Source organism: Anticarsia gemmatalis, chromosome 18 (assembly GCF_050436995.1).
Source record: "Anticarsia gemmatalis isolate Benzon Research Colony breed Stoneville strain chromosome 18, ilAntGemm2 primary, whole genome shotgun sequence".
Lineage (NCBI taxonomy): Eukaryota > Metazoa > Arthropoda > Insecta > Lepidoptera > Erebidae > Anticarsia > Anticarsia gemmatalis.
The window spans coordinates 4484257-4509604 of NC_134762.1; the positions used below are offsets into that span (position 1 = coordinate 4484257).

At 34.8% G+C, this 25348-nt stretch overlaps 1 protein-coding gene across 1 annotated transcript in view; it reads right to left on the reverse strand.

The window, feature by feature from the left end:
* The window catches only part of LOC142980675 (neuropeptides capa receptor-like), a 139359-nt gene that overhangs the window by 110526 nt on the left and 3485 nt on the right, over window positions 1-25348 (reverse strand). Inside the window, exons 2-3 of the mRNA XM_076126187.1 lie at window positions 17961-18051; window positions 1748-1947 (exon numbers count right to left, since the gene is read on the reverse strand). Of these exons, the coding sequence (XP_075982302.1) occupies window positions 1748-1947; window positions 17961-18051 (291 nt within the window). The remainder of the gene's footprint in view (window positions 1-1747; window positions 1948-17960; window positions 18052-25348) is intronic.

A 25348-nucleotide genomic window follows, 5' to 3' on the forward strand; every position in this document is an offset into this window, starting at 1 on the left:
GTTGAAATTCCACACCCTTGGTCGCATTTTCAAGTCCTGTGATCACTAATGTCACAATTTCGCTGTGTTTTTTTAGAATTTCGTGATCTTCATTAAATATGCTATTAATCGTAAAACAAATTAATGCACAAAACATTGTCAATTTAATAAAAAAAGTTAAGTTTTACTGAGTCATGGTTCATAAAAATATTGTTAGTTAACTTTGACGCTTCATATTGAATAAAAAATGTACTACACTACCCTTGGCAAGTTATTTCAAAAGTTGGCGCATTTAATCAAGATTTCAAAATGGTGCAATACTTGCCACTTTTCTTGCCACTAAAAATGTTAAGTATTTTTATTTGAACGACGAGTATCCTCGAAAATGGATCGGACGCAGTGGTACAAATGTATGGCCTCCTCGTTCCCCCGATCTAAATCCAGTAGATATTTTTTACTGGGAATGCATAAAATAAAAAGTCTATATCAAATCTATTAGAACTTCGCCAGAAAATTGACACAGCGTCAGAGGAAATAAATGCAAGGAATTTTGCTTGACTGGTAAAAAGATCTTTTGTACGCCGTTGCAGAGCATGTATTCGTGCCAGAGGAAAGCAATTATTTTTAGTAAAGAGGTAATTGAGTCAGTCCATAACCAATATTTAATGTAATAAACATAATAGGTAATAGTAATAAAAAAAAGAATGAACGAATTAAATAAGAACGACGGGTTCTCATTTAATTATTCTCCTTAAACTAAAGTAATTCCGAATTGTTTTCCTCTGGCACGAATACAGGCTCTGCAACGCCTTACAAAAGACCTTTGCACCAGTCAAGCAAAATTCCTTGCATTTATTTCCTCTGACGCTGTGTCAATTTTCTGGCGAAGTTCTAATAGATTTTGTATAGACTTTTTATTTTATGCATTCCCAGTTAAAAATATCTACTGGATTTAGATCGGGGGAACGAGGAGGCCATACAATTGTATCACTGCGTCCGATCCATTTTCGAGGATACTCGTCGTTCAAATAAAAATAACATTTTTAATGGCAAGAAAAGTGGCAAGTATTGCACCATTTTGAAATCTTGATTAAATGCGCCAACTTTTGAAATAACTTGCTAAGGGTAGTGTAGTACATTTTTTTTTCAATATGAAGCGTCAAAGTTAACTAACGATATTTTTGTGAACCATGACTCACTAAAACTTAACTTTTTTTATTAAATTGACAATGTTTTGTGCATTAATTTGTTTTACGATTAATAGCATATTTAATGAAGATCACGAAATTCTAAAAAAACACAGCGAAATTGTGACATTAGTGATCACAGGACTTGAAAATGCGACCAAGGGTGTGGAATTTCAACTTTTTTGAAAAGTGTCTATTATTGCTGAACTAAGTGACATGGATTTTTTTTTAATTTTTCCTAGAACCGGTATGACTTGGCCTTTCATCCTGTCTCGGATTATCGTTGAGTTTTGGGACACCCTGTATATAATTCTTCTGTAAGTGTGTATGTCACTGAACTTCTCTTAAACGACTGGACCGATTTTGATGAAATTTTTTATGTGTGTTCAAGGGGATCTGAGAATGGTTCAGATTCACAATTTTGTCCGCTGGACAATGTTTTTTTATTTAATTTTTATGGCAAAACAACGTTTGCCGGGTCAGCTCGTAATATTATAATCATATTCAGTTGAAAGATCAACTGAATATGATTATAATAACAGTTGTTTACTAACTATAAAAACTCCATCAAAACCACTTACTTGGCGGATAATCCCTGTAGCTAATTTCCGAGTAGACGGCAAAGGGCGAGGCGCAAATGATGGAGATGATCCAAAGCACGAGGATGATGCGAGATGCCCTCGTGAGACCAGCCATGGCGTACAGGTGCAGGGGATGGCAGATCGCCAGGTAACGCTCCAGGGAAAACGCTGATATCGTTAACACTGACACGTAGGTGGCCCTGCGAACAAGAACAAAAATATACATTTATGCAGCTATATAGTATGTTGTCGTGGACATTATATTATCATGCATTTATTTAGATAACTCACACCCGGACATCTGATTGCGTACTAAACAGAGCTTGGACTATGGTAACCAGACAAGTGATAAACAGTATGTTTTTGGAAGTATATAAGTCTCATATAAGTATTTTCGAAATCTGCACTACTACCTGTAGCGCTACTCTTTTTGCGGCAAGGTGACCGCGTTAACGACTAGTCAGTACTTTATATATGTACATGTAATAGGTACAATTTTTATTTATTACGCCTGTACACTGTGTGTATAAAGATTCAATCAAAAAAATAAACGTTTGCGTTGTTGAAATAAGTTTATACGCTTTTCAATTATCGAATGTTGTGAATCCAATCTGCACATGAAAAAGGTCATTAACCTCCGGTTTCTGAGTATATTTAGCGGTAGTTTAGTAGCGTTTTTTGTATGAGTTTAACGCTACATTACGCTATTGAATGGATAAACTACGGCGAAATGTACCTCAGAAACCAGGGGTAAAATATATTTATTGCGTTCTAGTTTAGCCTTAACCGTAAATAATAATTATATTTTCATAATTCCGCTTATAACTTGAATGCCCTCAAAACAAAATTATTTGATTACTCTGCTATCTTAACCGATTCACTATAAATACGTATTACTCATCTTGAACTCATAAATTCTATATCTGCCACATCAGTCATGAGTTCAAAATATTGGCAACATGCCCGAATGACCATTGGCAGAATGCAAGATACAAATACATATTTGGTCAAATCCGATATTAGTGTATTACTGATAATATACGTATACTTTGTTCTGGGAAAAAGCATCAGCTAGTCTAGTTTCACTTTTTATTTTTGGTTAGGCAATATGGCCGCCAGCTACAGTGAACACTGCAGCAGATGTTGCCCAACGCTTATGCGTTTTGCACCGATTGCTATAAAAATATATTTTTTCCTACTTAAAAAATATTTGATCTCGATGTTTACGTCTGAAATAACGATTTTTATGATCGGCAGCACAGAAACAACCACTACATCAATTCGGAGCCCGAGCTTATGTTTCTTTTTTTTAATCTATACTAATATTATAATGCTGAAGAGTTTGTTCGTTTGTTTGAACGCGCTAAACTCAGGAACTTCAGTGTTAGATAGCCCATTTATCGAGGAAGGCTATAGGCTATATATCATCACGCTACGACCAATAGGAGCAGAGTACCAGTAAAAAATGTTACAAAAACGAGGAAAATCATGACCCATTCTCTCTTATGTGACGCAAGCGAAGTTGCGTGGGTCAACTAGTATTTACATAACTTATCTACCAAATAAGACATACATACATATATTATATTGTGACGAGGTATAAATCATTAATATTGCCTTATACTTACTCATAAAATAAATGCAAACACTACACAAACATATTTCAGAAAAAAACATCAGATTTTCAAAACTTTCTTAACAAAAATTCTGTCTGTAAAAAATAACACGTACGAAGTCTATAATAATAAAACAAAAGTAATATAAATAAAAAAGGTTTGTTCTGACGTAGGCCTCAGAACTTAGTTATTATTATTGGCCCTGCTGACTTAACATGGCTGACAGTCTGAAATGTGGACTCGTTATTACATACCTCAGTTTAAACTATATACTAAATACTTGCTTTTGCTTCTGCGTCTTTGTGCGTTTAAAAGATTTCTCGGGCTTTTAAGTAAACTTTGAGTTAACTATAAATATGAGATGAGCTAGCGAACCTAGAATAACATACTCACATATGTCACAAAACGAGACGTTCTAATATTAAAAGCGAAAACTCACAACACAATGCTTTTTCTTCAAAAATCAAACGAAATAAAAACTAGAGTTAAGCAAAATAAAACGATTAACTCGACACGTTGGCAACATTAAGTGCACAGAAAAATCTAATATACTTTGAAGAAAAATAAAACAAGAGATTTAAAATGTTATTGCATCGTTACAATAACAGTAACGACCAAGTTGAATTGTCTCGCGATGTTACCCATTGTCCTACGTTAGCGACGAAAGCTACGCAGCACTGCTAACGCGACGAAAACAAATTAAACAAGCTTCAAAACAAAATATCTCTTTACTGGCACCACGAAAAAAACATGATCATATTATTTTCTATACTAATATTATAGAGCTGAAGAATTTGTTTGTTTGTTTGTTTGAACGCACTAATCTCATGAACTACTGGTCCGATTTGAAAAATTATTTCAGTGTTAGATAGCCAATTTATTGAGGAAGGCTATAGGCTATATATCATCACGCTATGACCAATAGGCGCAGATTACCATTAAAAATTGTTACAAAAACGGGGAAATTATTGACCCATTCTCTCTTATGTAACGCAAGCGAAGTTGCGCGAGTCAGCTAGTCATCAATAAAGACAAAGTTACACATTTATGAGGATACCTCAAAACTACGCCTTAAATTTAAATCAAAACATAGTACCAAAGGCGAATTTTTCAAACTTTCCCATACGCGTCGGGTCGTTTCAAATTACGTCGCATTCCTCGGTATATAAGAAAACGAGTTTTACAATAATAGTTCGTTGAATATTTAGCACCCAATATGTTTGGTAAACAGTCCTCCGATCCTTATCAAAGTCCCGACGTTTGTCTTCTAATAGCTTTTGTAGGAGATTGGCAGGAGTAGCAGGAGTACGGAAGAAACCAAACACTATACCTACCTATTTACTTGAATTATGCCGAAAAAGGCGCCCGTAGCCAGTTGCGCTCACCGGTCGGTTAACGATCTGCGGGTTAAGCAACCCTTGGCGCGGTCATTCCATAGATGGGTGACCGCATAGGGGTATTTGAACAGGGCGTCTCCGTGCTTCGGAGGTTACGTCAAAAGTCGGTCCCGGTTGTTGTCAATTAAGATAACAGTCGATAAACCACGTCAAAGGCCTTCGGGCGGCTTGAACAACTTTGACACTAGGTTGACAACTAACCATACGATAAGAAGAAGAATGCCGTAAAGACTACGTCATCATTATGACGTGATTTTTCTAGTAATCCATTTCTTCGAGATATTTCAATGGTCAATAATTTCCTATTTGAAGAAATTACTTGGTATTTTGATATGATTTTAATGCAATTCGTCGTTTGTGCTGTTATAAGCTATTACAGAATTAAATCCATTTTTTTTTAAAGTATATGTTTCAGAAAGTAAATTTGCGACGAAAACAGCTAATACTTATAGGAGTCTGCAGACTTTTTATAAGTTACAACTATATATTAGTTTTAGTCGCAAACTATCGACCCATTCCTAAGGTGACCCAGGTTGAGCAGTAGGACAAAACATTAGCAATTCAGGCATGACTCTTATCTTAACACTAGCTGACCCGCGCAACTTCTTTTCTTTTATAATTTTCCCCGTTTTGTAACATTTTTACTGGTACTCTGATCCTATTAGTCGTAGCGTGATGATATATAGCCTATAGCCTCCCTCGATAAATGGGCTATCAAACACTGAAATACATTTTCAAATCGGACCAGTAGTTCCTGAGATTAGCCCGTTCAAACAAACAAACAAACTCTTCAGCTTTATAATATTAGTATAGATACCCAAATAGAGGCAAAACAGTCAGAATATTAGTCTACAAGCTGAAATCGGCAAACACAGCAATGTCCTAAAAGATTTGATTCCTCGGATATTTATCAGAGTACATTATGTTAATGAGAAAATACCGCTTTGAGTTGCGGCTACAACTTTCGCGTTTCTTTTATTCGGCCTTGTATAAACATTCAAAGGAATTACGGTCCCATGTGTATAGCTGCGCCAACAGTCGGCATTGGCAAGACGACAGTTCGAACAAATATTGTAAGAAAATAATGACTGCTTCTTATGAAGGAAAGCAATTTGTGGACCACTTAGAAAATAAGATTTTTTTCGCTACTGCTATTTGGAATGTCCACTTGTGTCAGTGTAATTGAATTAATCGTTCCAAAAAGGACACATAGGTTTATGTCCTTGAAAAGTAAGACGTGCCTTTCCCCAATTGCTTATTATCGTGTTTTTCGATGAGTTAGTGGGTAGATGTATCGATTGAGAAACGTTTTGATTTCACACGTATTAGGTCCATTCGATAATGGCCATGTTTGAAACTACTTTCCTTTTCTTAGTTAACGAGAAAATTACCAATCTTCAGCAGTTTGCTTCGAATTTTCTAACATAGTACTTCAAAGTCTTATTACCTAATCTGAATATTGGAACTAAGTTGATAATTTACAATTACGTTTACAATTAGTAGACCACCAAGAACCTTCTTTGAATTCAAAGTATCCAAGTATTTAGAGAGTCTTTTTCATTGCTCTTTTTAATAAATAATAAGTAGTCATAAAATCTCCGCTTGTTTTGACTGCTATATTAATTAAAAACAAATAGAAACAACTTTAAACTAATTCTCTTAAGCATGTACAATTTAGCTTAAATACTACGACCATATTCTGTTACTGCTATTATCTTCAAACAGCTAAGCCTTGGATACAAAGGATAATACTGCAGTATAATACTAAGGAGTTTAAAAACTAAACTACTTCCAACTTGTATGGTGAATAGGGTTGCCAGATCCAGGACATTTTCGAATAAGAGTTTTGGTCTCCGGACCGAGACTACACTTAGGGCTGCTACACACAGTACCGGCTTGGCTGCCGGGGTGCCGGCTGCCATGCCGCTGTGAGTGCCTGCGGCTTACGCGGCTTGCCGGCGTCATTTGTTGTAACATTCGAGCATTTGACAGCTCTGCGCGGCATCTTGCCACCGGAATGTGTGTAACAGCCATTAGTAGGAATAACGAGAAAAAACGACGTAGTATATTAACTGTAAAAAACTAGTATTGTTTCTATTCCGGAACATCAAAGTAAATTACTGGACACGGGACATCACGCAAATTCCGGGACAATCCCGGAAATCCGGCCATCTGGCAACCCTAAGTTTGTGAAGTAGCAAGTGGATGACAGTTTAACCTTTCAAGAAAACTTCAGTAATACAGTCAGGCGAATACTGTAACTTAATCTAGACTAGCTTTTACCCGCAATTCCAGTGTAAAAATCAAATCAGTCAAGATTTTTCTTTCATAAATAAAATTATTGTATGCCGTTTGCCCGAAATTGCATTGGCTTAGAAAGTATTGAGTTAAGTTAACATAAATTTCAAGTAAAATAAAGAAAATTATAATGAAATTTTAGCTATCATATTATGTACGTATGTATATTGAAAAAATAAAGGCACATTTTTTAGTTTTAAGCATAAATATACACCAAAAAACGCCTAAAACCAACGTTATTTACCTAACTACTAATGCATTACTGCACCCAAGGAGGTAGAGCAGTGGTTGTCTCGACTCGTGGCTTATGGGTATACGGACTAAAACCCAAAAAAAAACATACTATCCACTTCACAAAAAAAGCTTGCCTGAAGTCATCTTTTACACAGGTGAAGTCGCGGAATGAAGGTAGTACATTAATAATTTGATTTACGAAGAAATTGCGACATTCGGAGCACGGAAAAGACACAAACATAACTAATTCAAGAAGCTCTCAAAACACGTAGTGTACTTCCATACGCACGTACAAATAATTTACTTAAGCAAATAGAATCTAGAAAGTTTTTTGTTACTCTTTAACGTTTGAACAATTCTAAACAGCGCAAACACATTAAGGAAAGAACAAGTTTTCTTTTTATTTCAAACAAAATTGTTTGAAGTGGTAAACTTCTTCGCCAGGGAATGATTCTTGGCTTTTGTTTTATTTTGAAGTGTTTTTTGACAGTGTTACGTTACGGCTGAGTGCTTCGAGCGTAGAGCTAAGAGGCTATTCGTTACCAGCTATCGATAAACTAGGGAGATAAAATGTATTACGAACACTGATTGGAAGCACATATTAATATACTCTTATTAGAAATAACTACTGGTTTACTGAATATACACTAAAACTGAACGATATGCCGTTGGCGTTTTTAAAATTTAACAGACAGCTGACTATTTATCTTGTAACTTAAATCATTTTAACTATTCAAACAGATATTTATTTCAAGTAAAAATCGAAAACACGACTTCCGAGCGGAATAGTGCAAATCTTGCGCTATGGACAGAATTAGACAACACCCATATTCTACCTAACGTATGGTTTTTATAAGAAAATAACTTTAATTTTACTGATAAGGATTTTAAATATTAGTATTCTAGATCTGTAGAACCCTAGATCTTACGAATGTCACGAATCTCTGGCCAGTTTCTTATCGTACACGCATCGGCGACTTTTATATGGCACGTTTAGTGGCGCCTCTAGCGTACGTAAGAAGAATTAATAATGAGCGGCCAAATGTCAAATATAACTGTGATTTGCAATTTGAACGAAACGAAGTCGATAATATCAAAAGTAAAGTACCTACACTCTTACTAAAATAAGTATGTAAGATGAATCTAAAATATATTTTAAATCTTCTTCTTCTTATCGTATGGTTAGTGGTCAACCTACTGTCAAAGTTATTCAAGCCGCCGAAAGGCAATTGAAATGGCTTAACGACTATTATCGTAGTAGTTAACAACCGGGACCGACTTTTAACGTGCCCTTCGAAGCACGGAGACACCCAGTTCGAATACTCGGTCAAACACATGCGGTCACCCATCTATGGAGTGACCGCGCCAAGGATCGCTTAACCCACACATCGTTTACCGACCGGTGAGCGCAACTGGCTATGGGATATTATTTTAAATGCAACTTTAGCTAATGGAATTTAAGTGCAAGTAAGCTATAAAGGAAGAAATCAATTTAGTATTAAAACAAAAATACATGTGACCAAGATCCCAGAGCTGCCAGACCTACGTCATTTTAGCAAAGCTGAAATTTTGAGGATTGTTAGTATTAAGGGTCTGTTAAGAGGTATGCACATCCACTACCTTGAAAGCGGGGCCGTTTCTGAGGTAGCGCGGAGTGAAGGTGCGTAAAAAACGACCCCACCTACGTTATAGTAGCAAAGTTGGTTTTCAGATATGTTATTAATGATATTATGTAGAATTAAAATTGACTATTGCCAGACCGTTTCCCGGGGCCATTACTTCTGCCAGACGCCTTAAATGTTATAAAAAAATGAGGTCAACTACGTCATAGTAGCAAGCCTAAATTTTATATATGTTATTAAAGGTACAATTTTAAGACCCCCTGTATGCGGACAGACCATTCCGCAGGGCCCTTCGTCCCCTAGACGCCATTAAACTTTCCCTACGAGTGCGAGAGTAAGAGCATTATTCATACGCATAAATGAAAAACAATTGAATTAAAAAAATAAAAATTGAAAAATTATTGAATACTAACTGACCCGCGCATCTTTGCTTGCGTCACTTAAGAGAAATAGGTCAAAATGTTACATAAACGGGTTATGTAACATTTTTCACTGGTACTCTGCTCCTATTGGTCGTAGCGTGGGAGATATATAGCTTATAGCTTTTCTCAATAAATAGGCTATCCAACAGTAAAATATTTTTTTATTCGCACCAGTAGTTCCTGAGATTAGCGCGTTCACACAAACAAACAAACTTCTCAGCTTTATAAAATTAGTATAGATTAAAAGTACTTGGAATGTTTAGAAAGATAAGTAACATTATTTTGGGAATTATTTTAAAAATAGATATGGTTTACACTATTGACAAAAATTATGAAAAAAAAATTGTAGTCATTCATCATCATCATCATTATCTGAGCTCTTACTTCCCTCATCAAATTGAATATTTAAACCATCTCCACCATCGTCTTCATTGTTACTTGAATTCTCTGTAAAAAAAAATGTAGGTAATGATTTGAAAACAGTTACAAGTAGGTATATTGAAATAATTTATAGTTAAAATAAAATACCTAATTCGTTTTCAAGTGATTCGCTTACGAAACTTGGCAATTGGTCACCATCAAACCACTTAAAATGATAATGGTTATCCTTTAGAACCCACCCTTTATTTGCTGGGCTTAAAATGCTAGGACGCTTTATATGAGCATTACTCCAGACACCCGCAATATAATTTGCTCGTCAAAATTGTTGAAGCAATTCAGATTTACAAGGAGGTAAATTACTTGCGTCGAATTTTTTAACATTTTGCCGGTGGAATTTCTCATTCACATCGCCGACTGTATACGTGTTAATGAAAAGTTGTAGCCGTGCAGGATCTACATCAATTCAGCTCAGACCATTTAAAATTTTAAAGAAATCGCCAGAATATCAAGAAGCTTTTGTTCAATTCGGAGAAGTTGAATTATCTATTGATAAAGCGAAGGAACAAAATATATTTGATGTAATTCAAAAATTTATCTGCGAGTTATATAATGTTCCCGGATTAATTGATGTAGATGCTGCACGGCTACAACTTTTCATTAACACGTATACAGTCGGCGATGTGAATGAGAAATTCCACCGGCAAAATGTTAAAAAATTCGACGCAAGTAATTTACCTCCTTGTAAATCTGAATTGCTTCAACAATTTCGACGAGCAAATTATATTGCGGGTGTCTGGAGTAATGCTCATATAAAGCGTCCTAGCATTTTAAGCCCAGCAAATAAAGGGTGGGTTCTAAAGGATAACCATTATCATTTTAAGTGGTTTGATGGTGACCAATTGCCAAGTTTCGTAAGCGAATCACTTGAAAACGAATTAGGTATTTTATTTTAACTATAAATTATTTCAATATACCTACTTGTAACTGTTTTCAACATCATTACCTACATTTTTTTTTACAGAGAATTCAAGTAACAAGGAAGACGATGGTGGAGATGGTTTAAATATTCAATTTGATGAGGGAAGTAAGAGCTCAGATAATGATGATGATGATGAATGACTACAATTTTTTTTCATAATTTTTGTCAATAGTGTAAACCATATCTATTTTTAAAATAATTCCCAAAATAATGTTACTTATCTTTCTAAACATTCCAAGTACTTTTAATCTATACTAATTTTATAAAGCTGAGAAGTTTGTTTGTTTGTGTGAACGCGCTAATCTCAGGAACTACTGGTGCGAATAAAAAAATATTTTACTATTGGATAGCCTATTTATTGAGAAAAGCTATAAGCTATATATCTCCCACGCTACGACCAATAGGAGCAGAGTACCAGTGAAAAATGTTACATAACCCGTTTATGTAACATTTTGACCTATTTCTCTTAAGTGACGCAAGTAAAGATGCGCGGGTCAGTTAGTATTCAATAATTTTTCAATTTTTATTTTTTTAATTCAATTGTTTTTCATTTATGCGTATGAATAATGCTCTTACTCTCGCACTCATAGGGAAAGTTTAATGGCGTCTAGGGGACGAAGGGCCCTGCGGAATGGTCTGTCCGCATACAGGGGGTCTTAAAATTGTACCTTTAATAACATATATAAAATTTAGGCTTGCTACTATGACGTAGTTGACCTCATTTTTTTATAACATTTAAGGCGTCTGGCAGAAGTAATGGCCCCAGGAAACGGTCTGGCAATAGTCAATTTTAATTCTACATAATATCATTAATAACATATCTGAAAACCAACTTTGCTACTATAACGTAGGTGGGGTCGTTTTTTACGCACCTTCACTCCGCGCTACCTCAGAAACGGCCCCGCTTTCAAGGTAGTGGATGTGCATACCTCTTAACAGACCCTTTATACTAACAATCCTCAAAGTTTCAGCTTTGCTAAAATGACGTAGGTCTGGCAGCTTTGGGATCTTACTCTATAAAAGAACCACAAGAATTGACTGTAGTTAATATAATAAAATAAATATAAATATCATTGGATAACTCACACTAAGCAGAGCGTCCTGTTATTGAGTAAAACTAACTTATGAGCAAAACTGATGGGTCACAATCTCATGGTAGATCTTCAATAAATTCTCTTTGTTATTATTCTTCGCAACAAACAAAATGTGTAAATAAGTTGACAAATAATGCAAGCGCTGACTCGGCGAGTCCCGATAGACCCGACACGGTTTCGTTCAAAAACAAGTGACGCAACAAATTGTTTCACATCACTACTGTTTCAGGTGACTGCTTTCAGAGAGGCTAATAACCTATGAAATGAAAGTAGATTGAAAAATATATTATTACTAGCTGACTCGCGCAACTTCGCTTGCGTCACATAAGAGAGAATGGGTCAAAATTTTAACCGTTTTTGTAACATTTTTTACTGCTGCTCTGCTCCTATTGGTCGTAGCGTATATAGCTTAAAGCCTTCCTCGATAAATGGGCTATCTAACACTAAAATATTTTTTCCAATCGGACCCGTAGTTCCTAAGATTAGCGCGTTCAAACAAACAAACTCTTCAGCTTTATAATATTAGTATAGAAGTATAGATTAGTCCTTTTTATTAAAAGCTATACAGTACAGCGGGTTTATCACGTATCGCAGTTGAACTAGTGTACGTCAAAATGATGGGCAGTAATCAGTACATTGCTGCTTTGACATAACGTACTGATCACTGTAATCTAAGGGAGAAAACAATGAACAGCATTTCAGAATAGTTCTCAACTGAGATACGTGATGGCCCCCAGATTAGTGAGTTGACCTTTGTTGCAGTTAATTCATAAGTGGTTTACCACTAATTTAAACTCAATGGTACGTGATTGGACATGCGTGCGAAATTCGGTTGTTTGATGAAATAACAGTCGTAAAGCCCTTAAGAATGGCTAAAATAACTTTGTAAATAACTAAACTACTTACAACATGATTATGTGAAGTAAAAACGGTGTAATACCTCAAAATATCATAAGACATTTATACAACAAACCAAAAAAATATGTATAATAAAAACTGTTTCCAGTATGATAATGTGCATGTTTGCAAAATACTACATTACTAGAAGTTTCTCGGTTAACTCATAAATCTTAATACGCAAGCTTTAAAACATAAAATATGAATAACTATAATAAGTACTTCGATTTATACGATTTCTGAAGATCTGTTTTCGGTACAAAACTTAAGCTATATCCTAAAGTTTATGACTGAAAGGAAATAAGCAAATATTAATCTCCTGTCCTAGCTATAGTTTGGAAATTGGTATTCAAAGATGTTTGTATTTTGCAAAACAATGTTGATAAATAAGACTTTCAGGGACATATCATTAATTATTGTAATTTTTAGGAATTACTATCTGACCCGGCGAACTTTGTACCGCCTAACAGTCGATTCTGTATTTTTTATATATGTTTTTAATTTTTTTTTCTTCTTAACAACCATCTTACTTCAAGGTATATAATAAAAAAGAATCAGCGAAATCGGTTCACCTGCTTTCGAGATTTGCGCTTAGCAACATATTAAGCGATTCATTTTTATATTATAGATCTAAATACACTCCAAAGCACACATACTTGCTGTGGACAACAGAGTGTTTGTTACAAAAGAGTTTTCAATAACTTAACGCAAGTTCGTAGAGGAGTTGAAATCCATCCTATTTATTTCCTTTGTCTAGCAATCGGACAGTCGATAGTCGGTTAAATAATTATTAATTATCCATTTAGTTTTCCTCCTGAACATAAATAATCTAGTAGTATCTTAAAAATCTTTCTTATCTACACAGGTTATAAAGTTTTCAATGAAAAAAATAGTATGTTTAAAGAGCGTTATTGGTCGTACATTTATTTCCATCAAATTCTTCTACATCATGGTAGACCAATCACACGAGGACATTAACCCCTACAACAACACACACAGCAAAGTCTTTATAAATAAATAGACGTCGCGTGGTTCTTATTCATAGCGTTCTATCAGAGCTTGATAACCACACTTGATTGACGCTCAATTAATTCTGCAAGAGCTACACAAATAATAGCTTATTGGATAAACCTTTGTATTTAATCAAGTCGCAATTTTGAGCCAGACGCAGTGATGTTAGGATATTTTAATGAAAACAGGGTGGTATCGGCGACATGGAAAGGAAAATCAGTAGCTTGATTCTATCGACTACCAACAACCGGCTAATCATCAAGATATTGCACGAAAATCTGATCAGTGTCTTACGGAGTCAGCCTCTAGATGACTTCGTAGCACCTATTTTGGCAGTACATTCATGTCAAACTCTCGATACACGAGAGTACCGACTGTAGAGAATTGCGCTACAGGCAGTTTGACATATCTGCCGCGGGACTTAGATGTGTCGGAAGCGTAGTTTGTTGAGTAAAGTCCGGGAACATCATGCCTCTTCACCTGACGTAGCTATAGATACTTGACTACGTGTTGCAGGATTTAAAGACATTGTTAAAAGGCACGTTTGACGCAGTGGCTATCTCGGCGCAATTACCGAAACCTTGCATGCCTAAAATGTGTTTAAAACATTTATAAAGGACACGTAAAGTTCGCTACCCGCACTTAGCCAGCGTGGTGGACTCGAGGTCTAAACCCTCCCCATCGTTTGGGAGGAGACTTGACCTGCAGTGGGACAAAATTTGGTTAAAAAAACCAGTTGTCTGGTTGCCATAGTACAATAAATACACTCTGCTAAGTTTGTCATCAGATTACCAGTGTGTGAGTTGTCCAAATATATTTATTTCCTAGTGTCTCTCTTTGCTTTATAACGATAGACTTATAAATATACTATCATAAATTATATCATAGTTCTTTGTACACCATCATACGGAACGCGTCATCGCTCGAGTAAATATAAATATGTATTTATGATGTTTATTCGAAGAGAAAATATTTACATACTTGCATCCCTCTATGAAATAGAATAAATTGTCGACATTTGCATTAGTTTCAGTTAGATGAACAAGGCAAATTATACCAGAGATATTTTAACTGCCTATTCAGTACTTGCTTCTAGAAGTCTCTAATAGAATTACTTATGTTAATAAATGTTCATCAAATCTTTAAATTTTTCTAGACTCTTATTTGAAAACGTTTTACTTGATTCCGAATGAGAGTAAATAAGGGAACAAATTGGTATCCGAAAAGACTTGACCTTTTCAACGTCGCTAAAGGAAATACGATAGGCAATCAAGTGTAATAATTACAGTACGAACTTTTATTACAAGATATCAGTTCAATGACCTTCGGATTTTGACAAATAACATAAAATAATATTATTTATTTATAATAAACTACACTCATTTTGAACAAAATATTTCTAAAAGGCTCTTAAATGTTAAAATTGAATAAATGTCTGTTTTAAAATTATCACCTTTTTATGATTTTAACAACTTATAGCTCAATGTAAAGTTTTAATACTAGCATTAAGCCTCAGGGAGAAATAAAGCACGCTTTTGGTTTTAAAACGTTACGAAAATAGCAGTTGAAATGGCTAGTCGTAATTCTATAATAGTTTCTTTTATAAATTTTATATCACACTTGAGGGAATTAAAGGATTGATGTAATGCTTGATAGAAAAGCAGCTTATCTATACTAATATTATATAGCTGAAGAGTTTGTTTGTTTGTTTGTTTGAACGCACTAATCTCAGTAACTACTAGTCCGATTTGAAAAATTCTTTCAGTGTTAGATAGCCTATTTATTGAGGAAGGCTATAGGCTATATATCATTACGCTACATCTAATAGAATTGGAGTAGCAACGAGAAATGTTACAAAAACGGGGAAAATTACGATGCATTCTCTTATGTGACGCAAGCGAAGTTGCGCGGGTCAGCTAGTATTTCCAATAAAAGTGGTATATAATTTTTCGTCAGTAAGTCTTCAACTCACATTTGGCCACTATAAAAGACTCAAAACCCATTCTCTTCCTCATCCCTGTCTACTGTACAGTAAACAGTGAAAATGTAAAAATAACACATTCATATTTTAAACCACGTGAGATTATTATCTATCCTTTGGATAGGTACAGTCGTAAAAATCTAAACACAATACTTTGAGTCATTGTCTGTAGCAATATTATTGATATTATGTAGTTAGTAGTTACATATTTATAATGTGACAAAATGTAAACATTTAATTTCAAGGCAAAGCTGTTTAGATTTTTATGAAACTTAACATTGCCTATATATTTTTGATTCATCAACACGGTCACATATTATAGAACTCGACTGTACCTATCCATTTTATAAAAAATAACTACCCGTATATCATCATTTAAGAGCGTTTAGTACATTTATTTCCATCAAATCCTTCTAAATTCTTCCACATCATCATATACCAATCACACGAGGTCATTAACCCCTACACCAAAACACATCACATACTCTTTATAAATAAATAGACGTGGCGTGGTACTTATTCATAGCGTTCTATCAGAGCTTGATAACCACACTTGATTGACGCTCAATTAATTCTGCAAGAGCTACACAAATAATAGCTTATTGGATAAACCTTTGTATTTAATCAAGTCGCAATTTTGAGCCAGACGCAGTGATGTTAGGAAATTTTAATGAAAACAGGGTGGTATCGGCGATATGGAAAGCAAAATCGGGCGGTTTGACGTATCGAAGCGTAGCGTGTCGAGTAAAGTCCGGGAACATCGTGCCTCTTCACCTGTCATCGCTATAGACACTTGACTACGTGTCGCAGGACTCAAAGACGTTGTTAAAAGGCACGTATGACGCAGTGGCTATCTCGGCGCTATTACCGAAACCTTGCATGCCTAAAATGTGTTTAAAACATTTATAAAGGGCACGGTGTAAAGTTCGCTACCCGCACTAAGCCAGCGTGGTGGACTCGAGGCCTAACCCCTCCCCCTCGGTTGGGAGGAGCCCTTTGCCCTGCAGTGGGACAAAATTTGGTTAAAAAAAAACCAGTTGTCTGGTTGTCATAGTACAAATACACTCTGGTGAGTTTGTAATCAGATTGCCAGTGTGTGAGTTGTCCAAATATATTTATTTCCTAGTATCTCCCTTTGCTTCATAACGATAGACTTATAAATATACTATCATAAATTATATCATAGTTCTTTGTACACCATCATACGGAACGCGTCATCGCTCGAGTAAATACAAATATGTATTTATGATGTTTATTCGAAGAGAAAATATTTACATACTTGCATCCCTCTATGAAATAGAATAAATTGTCGACATTTGCATTAGTTTCGGTTAGATGGACAAGATATTTTGATTGCCCATTCATTACTTGCTTCTAGAAGTCTCTAATAGAATTACTTATGTTAATAAATGTTCATCAAATCTTTAATTTTTTTCTAGGTTCTTATGTAAAGTCGTTTAACTTGCTTCCGAATGAGAGTAAATAAGGGACGAAATTGGTATCCGAAAAGACTTGACCTTTTCAACATCGCTAAAGGAAATACGATAGGCAATCAAGTGTAATAATTACAGTACGAACTTTTATTACAAGATATCAGTTCAATGACCTCCGAATTTTGACAAATAATATGATTTATTATATTATTTGTAATATTTTGTTCAAAATGCGTGTAGTTAAAAGTTTATTTCTAAAAGGTTCTTAAGTATTGAAATTGAATAAATGTATGTTTTAAAACTATAACCTTTTTATGATTTTAACAGCTTATAGTTCAATGTAAAGTTTTAATACTAGCATTAAGCCTCAGGGAGGAATAAAGCACGCTTTTGGTTTTAAAACGTTACTAAAATAGCAGTTGAAATGGCTAGTCGTTATTCTTTGACAGTTTTTTTTTATAAATTTTATATCACACTCGAGGGAATCAAAGGATTGATATAATGCTTGATAGAAAAGCAGCTTATAGATAAATACAACAATATTCTTTTAAGGATTTAAACTATCACAAATGATATGACAGTTTAAACTCGGGTTACTTGCTTAAACCAGAGATAACTGCTGCTAATTTTAACCTATGATCGAGCAAGCGGTCCCATAGTGGTACGCGTATGATTAAAGCAAAATTTCTTGCTACAGACAATCTATAATTACTTAGTCGCACCCCAGTTACCTGATCCAATAATCTGTTTACCATAAAGGCCTGTTTTAGATCAAAATCATCGCAAATTAAAACATTTATCGTTTTAGAACAACTAGATACTTATAGATTAATGAAGGAGTAACTTACGCTTCAGATATAAGAGCTCTCAGCTTGCAGAAGCCGATGCCAAGACTGTATGGATACTGGTGCCAGTATACAGACAGATCGTTTGGTAAACCTGAAACAATAACATCATACATTAGACAAGTAAATTATGTAATGACTAGCTGACCCGCGCAACTTCGCTTGCGTCACATAAAATAGAATGGGTCATAATTTCCCCACTTTTTCTAACATTTTCCGTTGTTACCCCGCTCCTAAGCGATGTTATATAGCATAAAGCCTTCATCAATAAATGGTCTATTCAACACAAAAATAATTATTCAATTCGAACCAGTAGTTCCTGAGATTAGAGCGTTCAAACAGACTAATAAACAAACTCTTCAGCTTTATAGTATTAGTATAGATTTAGGAAAATGTTGTATTTTTTCTCTATTTAGCTAGAGTTTTATTTAGACTAGATGCATAGTTAAAAGAATATCTACTGCTAAAGAAAATCAATAGAATATTTGTCATCTTTTCGTTACTTTGTTTTAAAAGATAGATTTACCGACACTTGCATGTCAGTTTTGAAACATTTTTTTTTAAATGAATACTATTTTTATTTAGACAAGATTTATTATTCTTCAAAATACGTAGAATATTATAAGCACAATATTCCTATCAATAGTACAAAATGCAAGACAAGTCTAACAGAACAAAAGTGATCGCAGACCTATTTTTAAAAAGTTCAAAGAAAATGAAGAGTCGTAATAAATAAAATTACTTCTATTACTCAAAAAAGAGCTAACAACAAAAACACAGTCATATTCCAATACCGATATATATTCTTTACGATTGTATAATACAAACATTATCCTTTGAACAGCTTTGAAGACTGCATAAGTCTAACGTAGGGACCGATTTCTCCGGCGTATTTTTATTTCAAATACGTAATTGATGATATCGTTTTTATTCTTATTGTGAACTATTCAAAGGATAAAATTGTACGCTTATTTTATGTGTAATGCAAAGAGTATTATTTAAAGCAACGGTTGCCACTATAATACATTAGGTAGTGATAAAAAGTTTTAAGCAAACTAATTAATAATGATACGTTTTTATAGCACCTAGTCATGCGCTGCAATTTAACTTGCGTGATTATTTCGTTATCCTTGGAGGGATTGTTAATAAGATTTATTAATAGACTTTGAAAGTAAAATAATTTATAGGATAAATCTGAAGAGGAAAAAATCAAAGAAGTGAGAAAACGAGGAAGAATCTAAGAAATGGCTATCGTCTATCAAAAAAATGCGATGAACAAATTATTCAACTATCAGACTTAGGCCGTAATTATATGATCAAAATATCCTTGGCACTAAATCTAGTCTAAAGGCAGCATAATGTTAACACAATCTTACAACAAAATTTCGAATTTAAAACAAATAACTTTCATTAATCTATGTTCGGTGATACGCAGAATTTCGTTATAAATAAGCCTAATTTGTTCAAAAATACCTTTTCCGTAATACAAAGTCACGGAAACACTGAACGTTTTATGAGACAATCAAAACGAGATGAAACAACAGCTCGAAGTTTGGAAAACAAAAGTCAATTAGGTTTACTTGTTAAAAATTCATGGAAGAGGAAGAAGGAAGAAATATGACAAAAGAATAATGTTTTTTTATCACGAAGATAGGTATAATATATTATATGATACAGAGATAAAATGGTTTATACCAATAATATAATGGTCGTAATATGACATGAAAAACATGACATGACCAGAAAGAGATATCATGATAGTGTTTTCTTTCTAACGGTAGGAACATAAATATGTAATGGCTGCTACACACATGCCGCGCAGAGCTGTCTAAATTAGATGTTCGAACGCAATCGCTCGAATGTTAGAAACAAATGACGCCGGTACTGTGTGTAGGAGCCCTAAAGATATCAAGGTAGGTCATACTAACATAACACAACTATTACATTACTAAACCAATAATTAACTATATAAATCATACCAGCAACCACTTTAGTTAAGGTAAAAATAATTTCTGCCAATATGAAAGTTTGGATGTTAGTATGGATGTTTGCTGCTCAATCACACGAAAACAATCAAACTGATTTTGATAAAATTTGGTACACATATAGTTTATAACGTAGGTTGCGTTATAATATAAGATATTATTAATCCGGGAAATCTTCACGCGGACGAAGTCGCGGGCAGAATTTACCTCTAATACTCTTAAAGTAAGATACTTTATTACAGCTACGTTCCCTAGACACCTGGTGTGAAAATGACAACTAACAATACATTTTGAACCCTTATCCGATATTCCCCAGGGTTTACGCCATGACTAGGACATGAGGTTCATATTAATCTCTTTTATACTGTCATACGAGTACCTGTTTCACAATTCACATCCGTACTCATATTGTAAAAGATAAAGTAAGTAACTATTACGTACACACCCCTACATAAAATTAAACGTCTTTCTCATGGAGTTATAGATCAAGGAACACCACTTAGTTATTCCTAATTTTTTTTTTTTGCTTTTTCCATATTCATATATCTTGTCTTCTACGGTGATTGGTTATGAGTACCTACACACCTGTACCCACTGTTATATTGACAGGGATTTAACTGATTTATGCCCGGTTTCTGAGCCTAATTTAGCGGTAGTTTATCTATTCAAACTGTCATGTTTTTATCAGCTTAACTACCGCTAATTGTACTTCAGGAACCGGCCAATAAACTACTTTTAGCAAAGTGTTCATTTATTATTTTTGAGGAATGTTTTTAGGTTACAAAAACATGTTTGAAAAGATGGCAAAGGAAGCTGTGGGCAAAGGGTAAATGATCGTTTACATCGACTATTTTCATCTGACACTCATAAAATTCAGGGCCATATTTAATCAAAATTCGGTACGAAACTTCTGCGTTCAATTATGAAACTAGGTTGAAAAACATTTAAGCTACGGATTCCATCGGATTATAAATTAACTTAAGAGCAATTAAGGAAAATGCCTTGATTTAGAGTGAACTCGGGTCGGAAGTGATAACCCCTTTTTAATACTCGTTTATTATCTAGTTTAAGTAAGTAAAGGTATTAAGAGTAGGTAGTTATCGATGTTGGTTTAATGATTGTTTTACTATAGGGAAATTTTATTTTTATTCAGTGAAAAACGAACAGCACCATGCTATCAATTCATATCCAGTCGTCAAAACCTTTTTTGTAGGAATTTTTCTAATGTTAGTTTTTGTACTAAATTTAACCCATTACTGTCCCACGGCTGGGCAAGAAAATCGGAACGGAACGAGGGAGAAACTAGGTCTTGAGTCCAACGTGTTTGCCAAGCACAGGGTGAGAACTATTGACACTTCCAAGAACTGTTATAAAGCACTTTTAGACAAGTTTTCCTTCACCGTTAGAAAAAGTGAAAATTATTACTAACACACATTTTCGTAAAGAAATTGGCATGTTTGTTATTTAATTTATTTGCGCCGTCTTGGGTTAAAACTCTCAGCCATTTGCGCGGGAGATGAATGCGAATGCAGCATGCGAATTCGACCATTGCACTAAAACGAATACCATAAAAATGTTATAAAATCTTAACTACACAGATAAGTAGAACTATCGAATCCCAAAAACCTAAACCCCAAAAATTGCGGAAGAAAAAGTCTTAATAACGAAAAATATACACGCGAAAGCCTCTTATATTCAAAGGCAAAAACTATCTCTACCCAAGTATCAAAACAATGAAATGAATATGCTTATCAGTAGCTGACACGATCACGATGGAGGCATAATATCACCAAGAATTCTTCTGCCCAAACTAACTCGTTCCCATCCACAGAAATATGGGTCATAAGCCTTATCTTACAGAGAAACGATCACAGACCATTTGCAACTAACTATGTACGAATCACTATCGATATTTTTGAAGAAACTCGAGTTTTCGTATGTAAAAAGTTTTCACACATTTTGTAATGTTATTACTATTTTCCTCGTTCCTTATTATCTTACTGAATCTAAGTAAGCAAAGTTTCGATTTCTATGACTTTGTTTTACTCGATTAGCAAATAAACAAACGAAAAGTTTTATTCATACAGAATTTAAAAGTACACATTACAGATTTTTGCCTAGCCCGCACTCAACTAGGGAGGTGGACTCAAGGCTATATCCCTCCCTAGTTCGAGGGGGAACACTAGCTTGACAGTGTATTTAGTGACGGGTTAAAATACATTAAATAAAACGATAGTATATATCGTCCTTCTTAAGTTCAATCACCACGTAAGTCATTTTAAGCAATTTTTCAGGACAGACAAATTTCAATTTCGTCTTTCGATACTCTACCCAATGACATCAAAATGTCAAAACTGCCAAAAAATTACTTATGTGGTGATAGAACTTCAACGTCGATGCGTAACTTTAACGTACAAACATTATATAGTCGTATTGAAAGGGCGTAATTACTCCCTACCTCAGAAAAGGGATGCTGTAAAAACCACATAAGATTAAAATCCTGCCAACGTTTTGAATTAAACTATAAAATCTGTCATAAGATGAAGGGTCCAAAGGTATAATCTCGGAAGTCGTAAACTCGAAATATCTGAAGGTCATCATCTTAAAATGAACATAAAATGTTATGTAGGACATATATTTTTATTGCAATGTTCGCAATCGACAAAATTCAAACTACTACTGCGAAGTATGTTATGGAAACGTAGGTACTTATATCACTTTGTAAATAGTCTAGATAACATGACTCGTATAGGAAATTTATGTTAGCATAACATACTTACATAGGTTTATAAAACCACATCTGTCAAACCCACGTTTCGCTATTAATCACAATATTAGTCCCACGTAAATGGGGTACTACTGATAAATATTCCAATAGAAATTAGAGAAGACCAGTAGCTCTTTGCATAACCTGGGAATCGAATCCGAGTTCTCTGTCTAATAGTCACATAAGCTACCTATCTCAGAGGCAGTTAGTAATCGATATAAATAAATATAATAAATAAAACATGAGATAATAACCGGTCTTAAAAAAGATATACGGCATAAAGAACAACATAAGTAAAGCTTAATTTTGTCTCTAACAAATTAACCTCCTTAAACAGCTAATGTCTAGACAATAGCCATACTAATTAACAAAAAATAAAACAGGCTAATAAAACTCTCTTGTATTTTCACAACAATTAAGCAACCGAAGGAGGCCGGGAAACTCACTTAAAAGTTCATTTTAAACCTTAAAACAAAGCTTGTTCCAAAATCCTGGCAATTAAATTTAATCGAAATAATAATTTCTTCAATTTGATCTCATTTTTACAAATAGACGACCATTATGGGTGAAAACTTTCTAAGAAATAACAAAATTCTCGGAATTGAAACGCGGAGGTCGTATTAGATACTTGAGACGGCTAAATAACATTATTGGAATTGAAACTTTGAGGCGCCCATAGCCAGTTGCGCTCACCGGTCGGTAAACGATCTGTGGGTTAAGCAACCCTTGGCGCGGTCATTCCATAGATGGGTGACCGCATAGTGGTATTTGAACTGGGCGTCTCCGTGCTTCGGAGGGCACGTTAAAAGTCGGTCCCGGTTGTTATCTACTACGATAACAGTCGTTAAGCCATGTCAAAGGCCTTCGGGCGGCTTGAAAAACTTTGACACTAGGTTGACCACTAACCATACGATAAGAAGAATAAGAAGAAGAATTGAAACTTAAGGATAAGACATCCAAAACCAAGATGAGTTTTAATTATACAATCTTAGGAACTAGAGATACTGGTATTCCTCATTGCGTTGTGATGGATACTAGAATTAATTTTGGGAGATATTTGTTATATTGTAATTTCAGTTTTTTAATTAACTTCATAATATATTATTTTCGGCCTATGTTTCGTAGCACATGCTACGCGACATTGCTACGAAGGCTTGCTACGCCACTTTGCTACGAGGCTGAATTCGCTACGTGTATTTGACACAAGCAGACCAGTTTCCAAGTGTGTGTACAATACACAGGTACACTCACTATTCTCTCACTCTCATGGCCTGGTGAGACTGATAACAGACAAGACCAGTGAAGAGCATGACCGGCGGCTTTACACGTTTTTCAAAGCTCCAACTTCAACTTTCTAACTCCGGGAAATTCTTAATAGAAAAATTCGGAAACAACTTTTTGTCGCAAGACAGTAGTAGTCAAATATTATAAAACAGTTAAACTTTTTAGCTAACTCCGTATTCTACGTTATATTTCACGGTCAGCTGTTACAAAAATATCTGAACTTTTGCACAAGACATTTTAAAAATAACTGCAGTATTAAAGGAATTCAATAAAAAGGATATTGCGCGACCACTCGCGTTTACATTCACTGATAAAACTGAGTCCTACTCTTAAGCTCGTAGCACACGTATCGGAAAGTAATCGTCACTGATTTAGCTCGAGCCATTCAGTATTATTTGTATGGAACACTCACATCTCTTCTCCGTTATACTTCTCTCCGCTTTAGTGGAAATAACCTGCCAGTTTCGCAATATATCTCCTTTCCACTTAGGTTAATATCGGGCCTGATGCGTGGTCGACTTGCAATTCTCGCGCTTACGGTTCTCCGTACGCGTACGTGACGTGGCCGACTGTTTGAAATTGACAAGAAAAGCAAAGCGGTGACGATGTCTTTCCGATCCGATAAGTGTGCTATAACCTTAAATCTTCTGGTTCATATCTTAAACGCCCACGGAAAGTCCGTAATTTATTCCGTGACTAGTAATATTCTGCGGTTTCGCCCACGTACAATTTGTTACATTATTCACCCAGTAGTGGCTATTGGGTGAGAAATAAATTATGTTCATGCCAAAACAATGAGCATGCGATTTATGTAGGTACTCAGATTCAATGCACTATATTTTTTTGTAATTTTTCGCCTTTTACCCAAAGTCCAGACATAGATTGAATACAACTACAGTGGTTATTTCATTTATTATCATTTTAGTTCATATGTTCACGTTAAAGTCAATGAGCCGATGGCTAAGTGCCTCACATATCACTAAAGTATTGGTTACTTCTGAGAACATGTCAACCGAAATTGAAAATTCCAATGAACATTCATCAAATCGGGCATCGAACTTGGACCCTCATACTCAATAGACGCTCTAATTCGACCACTGGTAGACCACAAAGCAAAAGCAGTCAATGCACTAACTGAATAATTCATCACAGTTAAGTTATTATATGACAAAGAGAATGCGTGAAAGGATTTCTAAATCATTCTTATCCAATTACTAACTTTCTATCTCATACATCTTTCCATATTATACCGAACCGTCTTTCTTATAAGTACTTAAAATACACATTTCGAATACCCCGCGAATTTCTTTGAATAAAACCTCATTATTTAATTATATCTCTGAACTTTATTATTC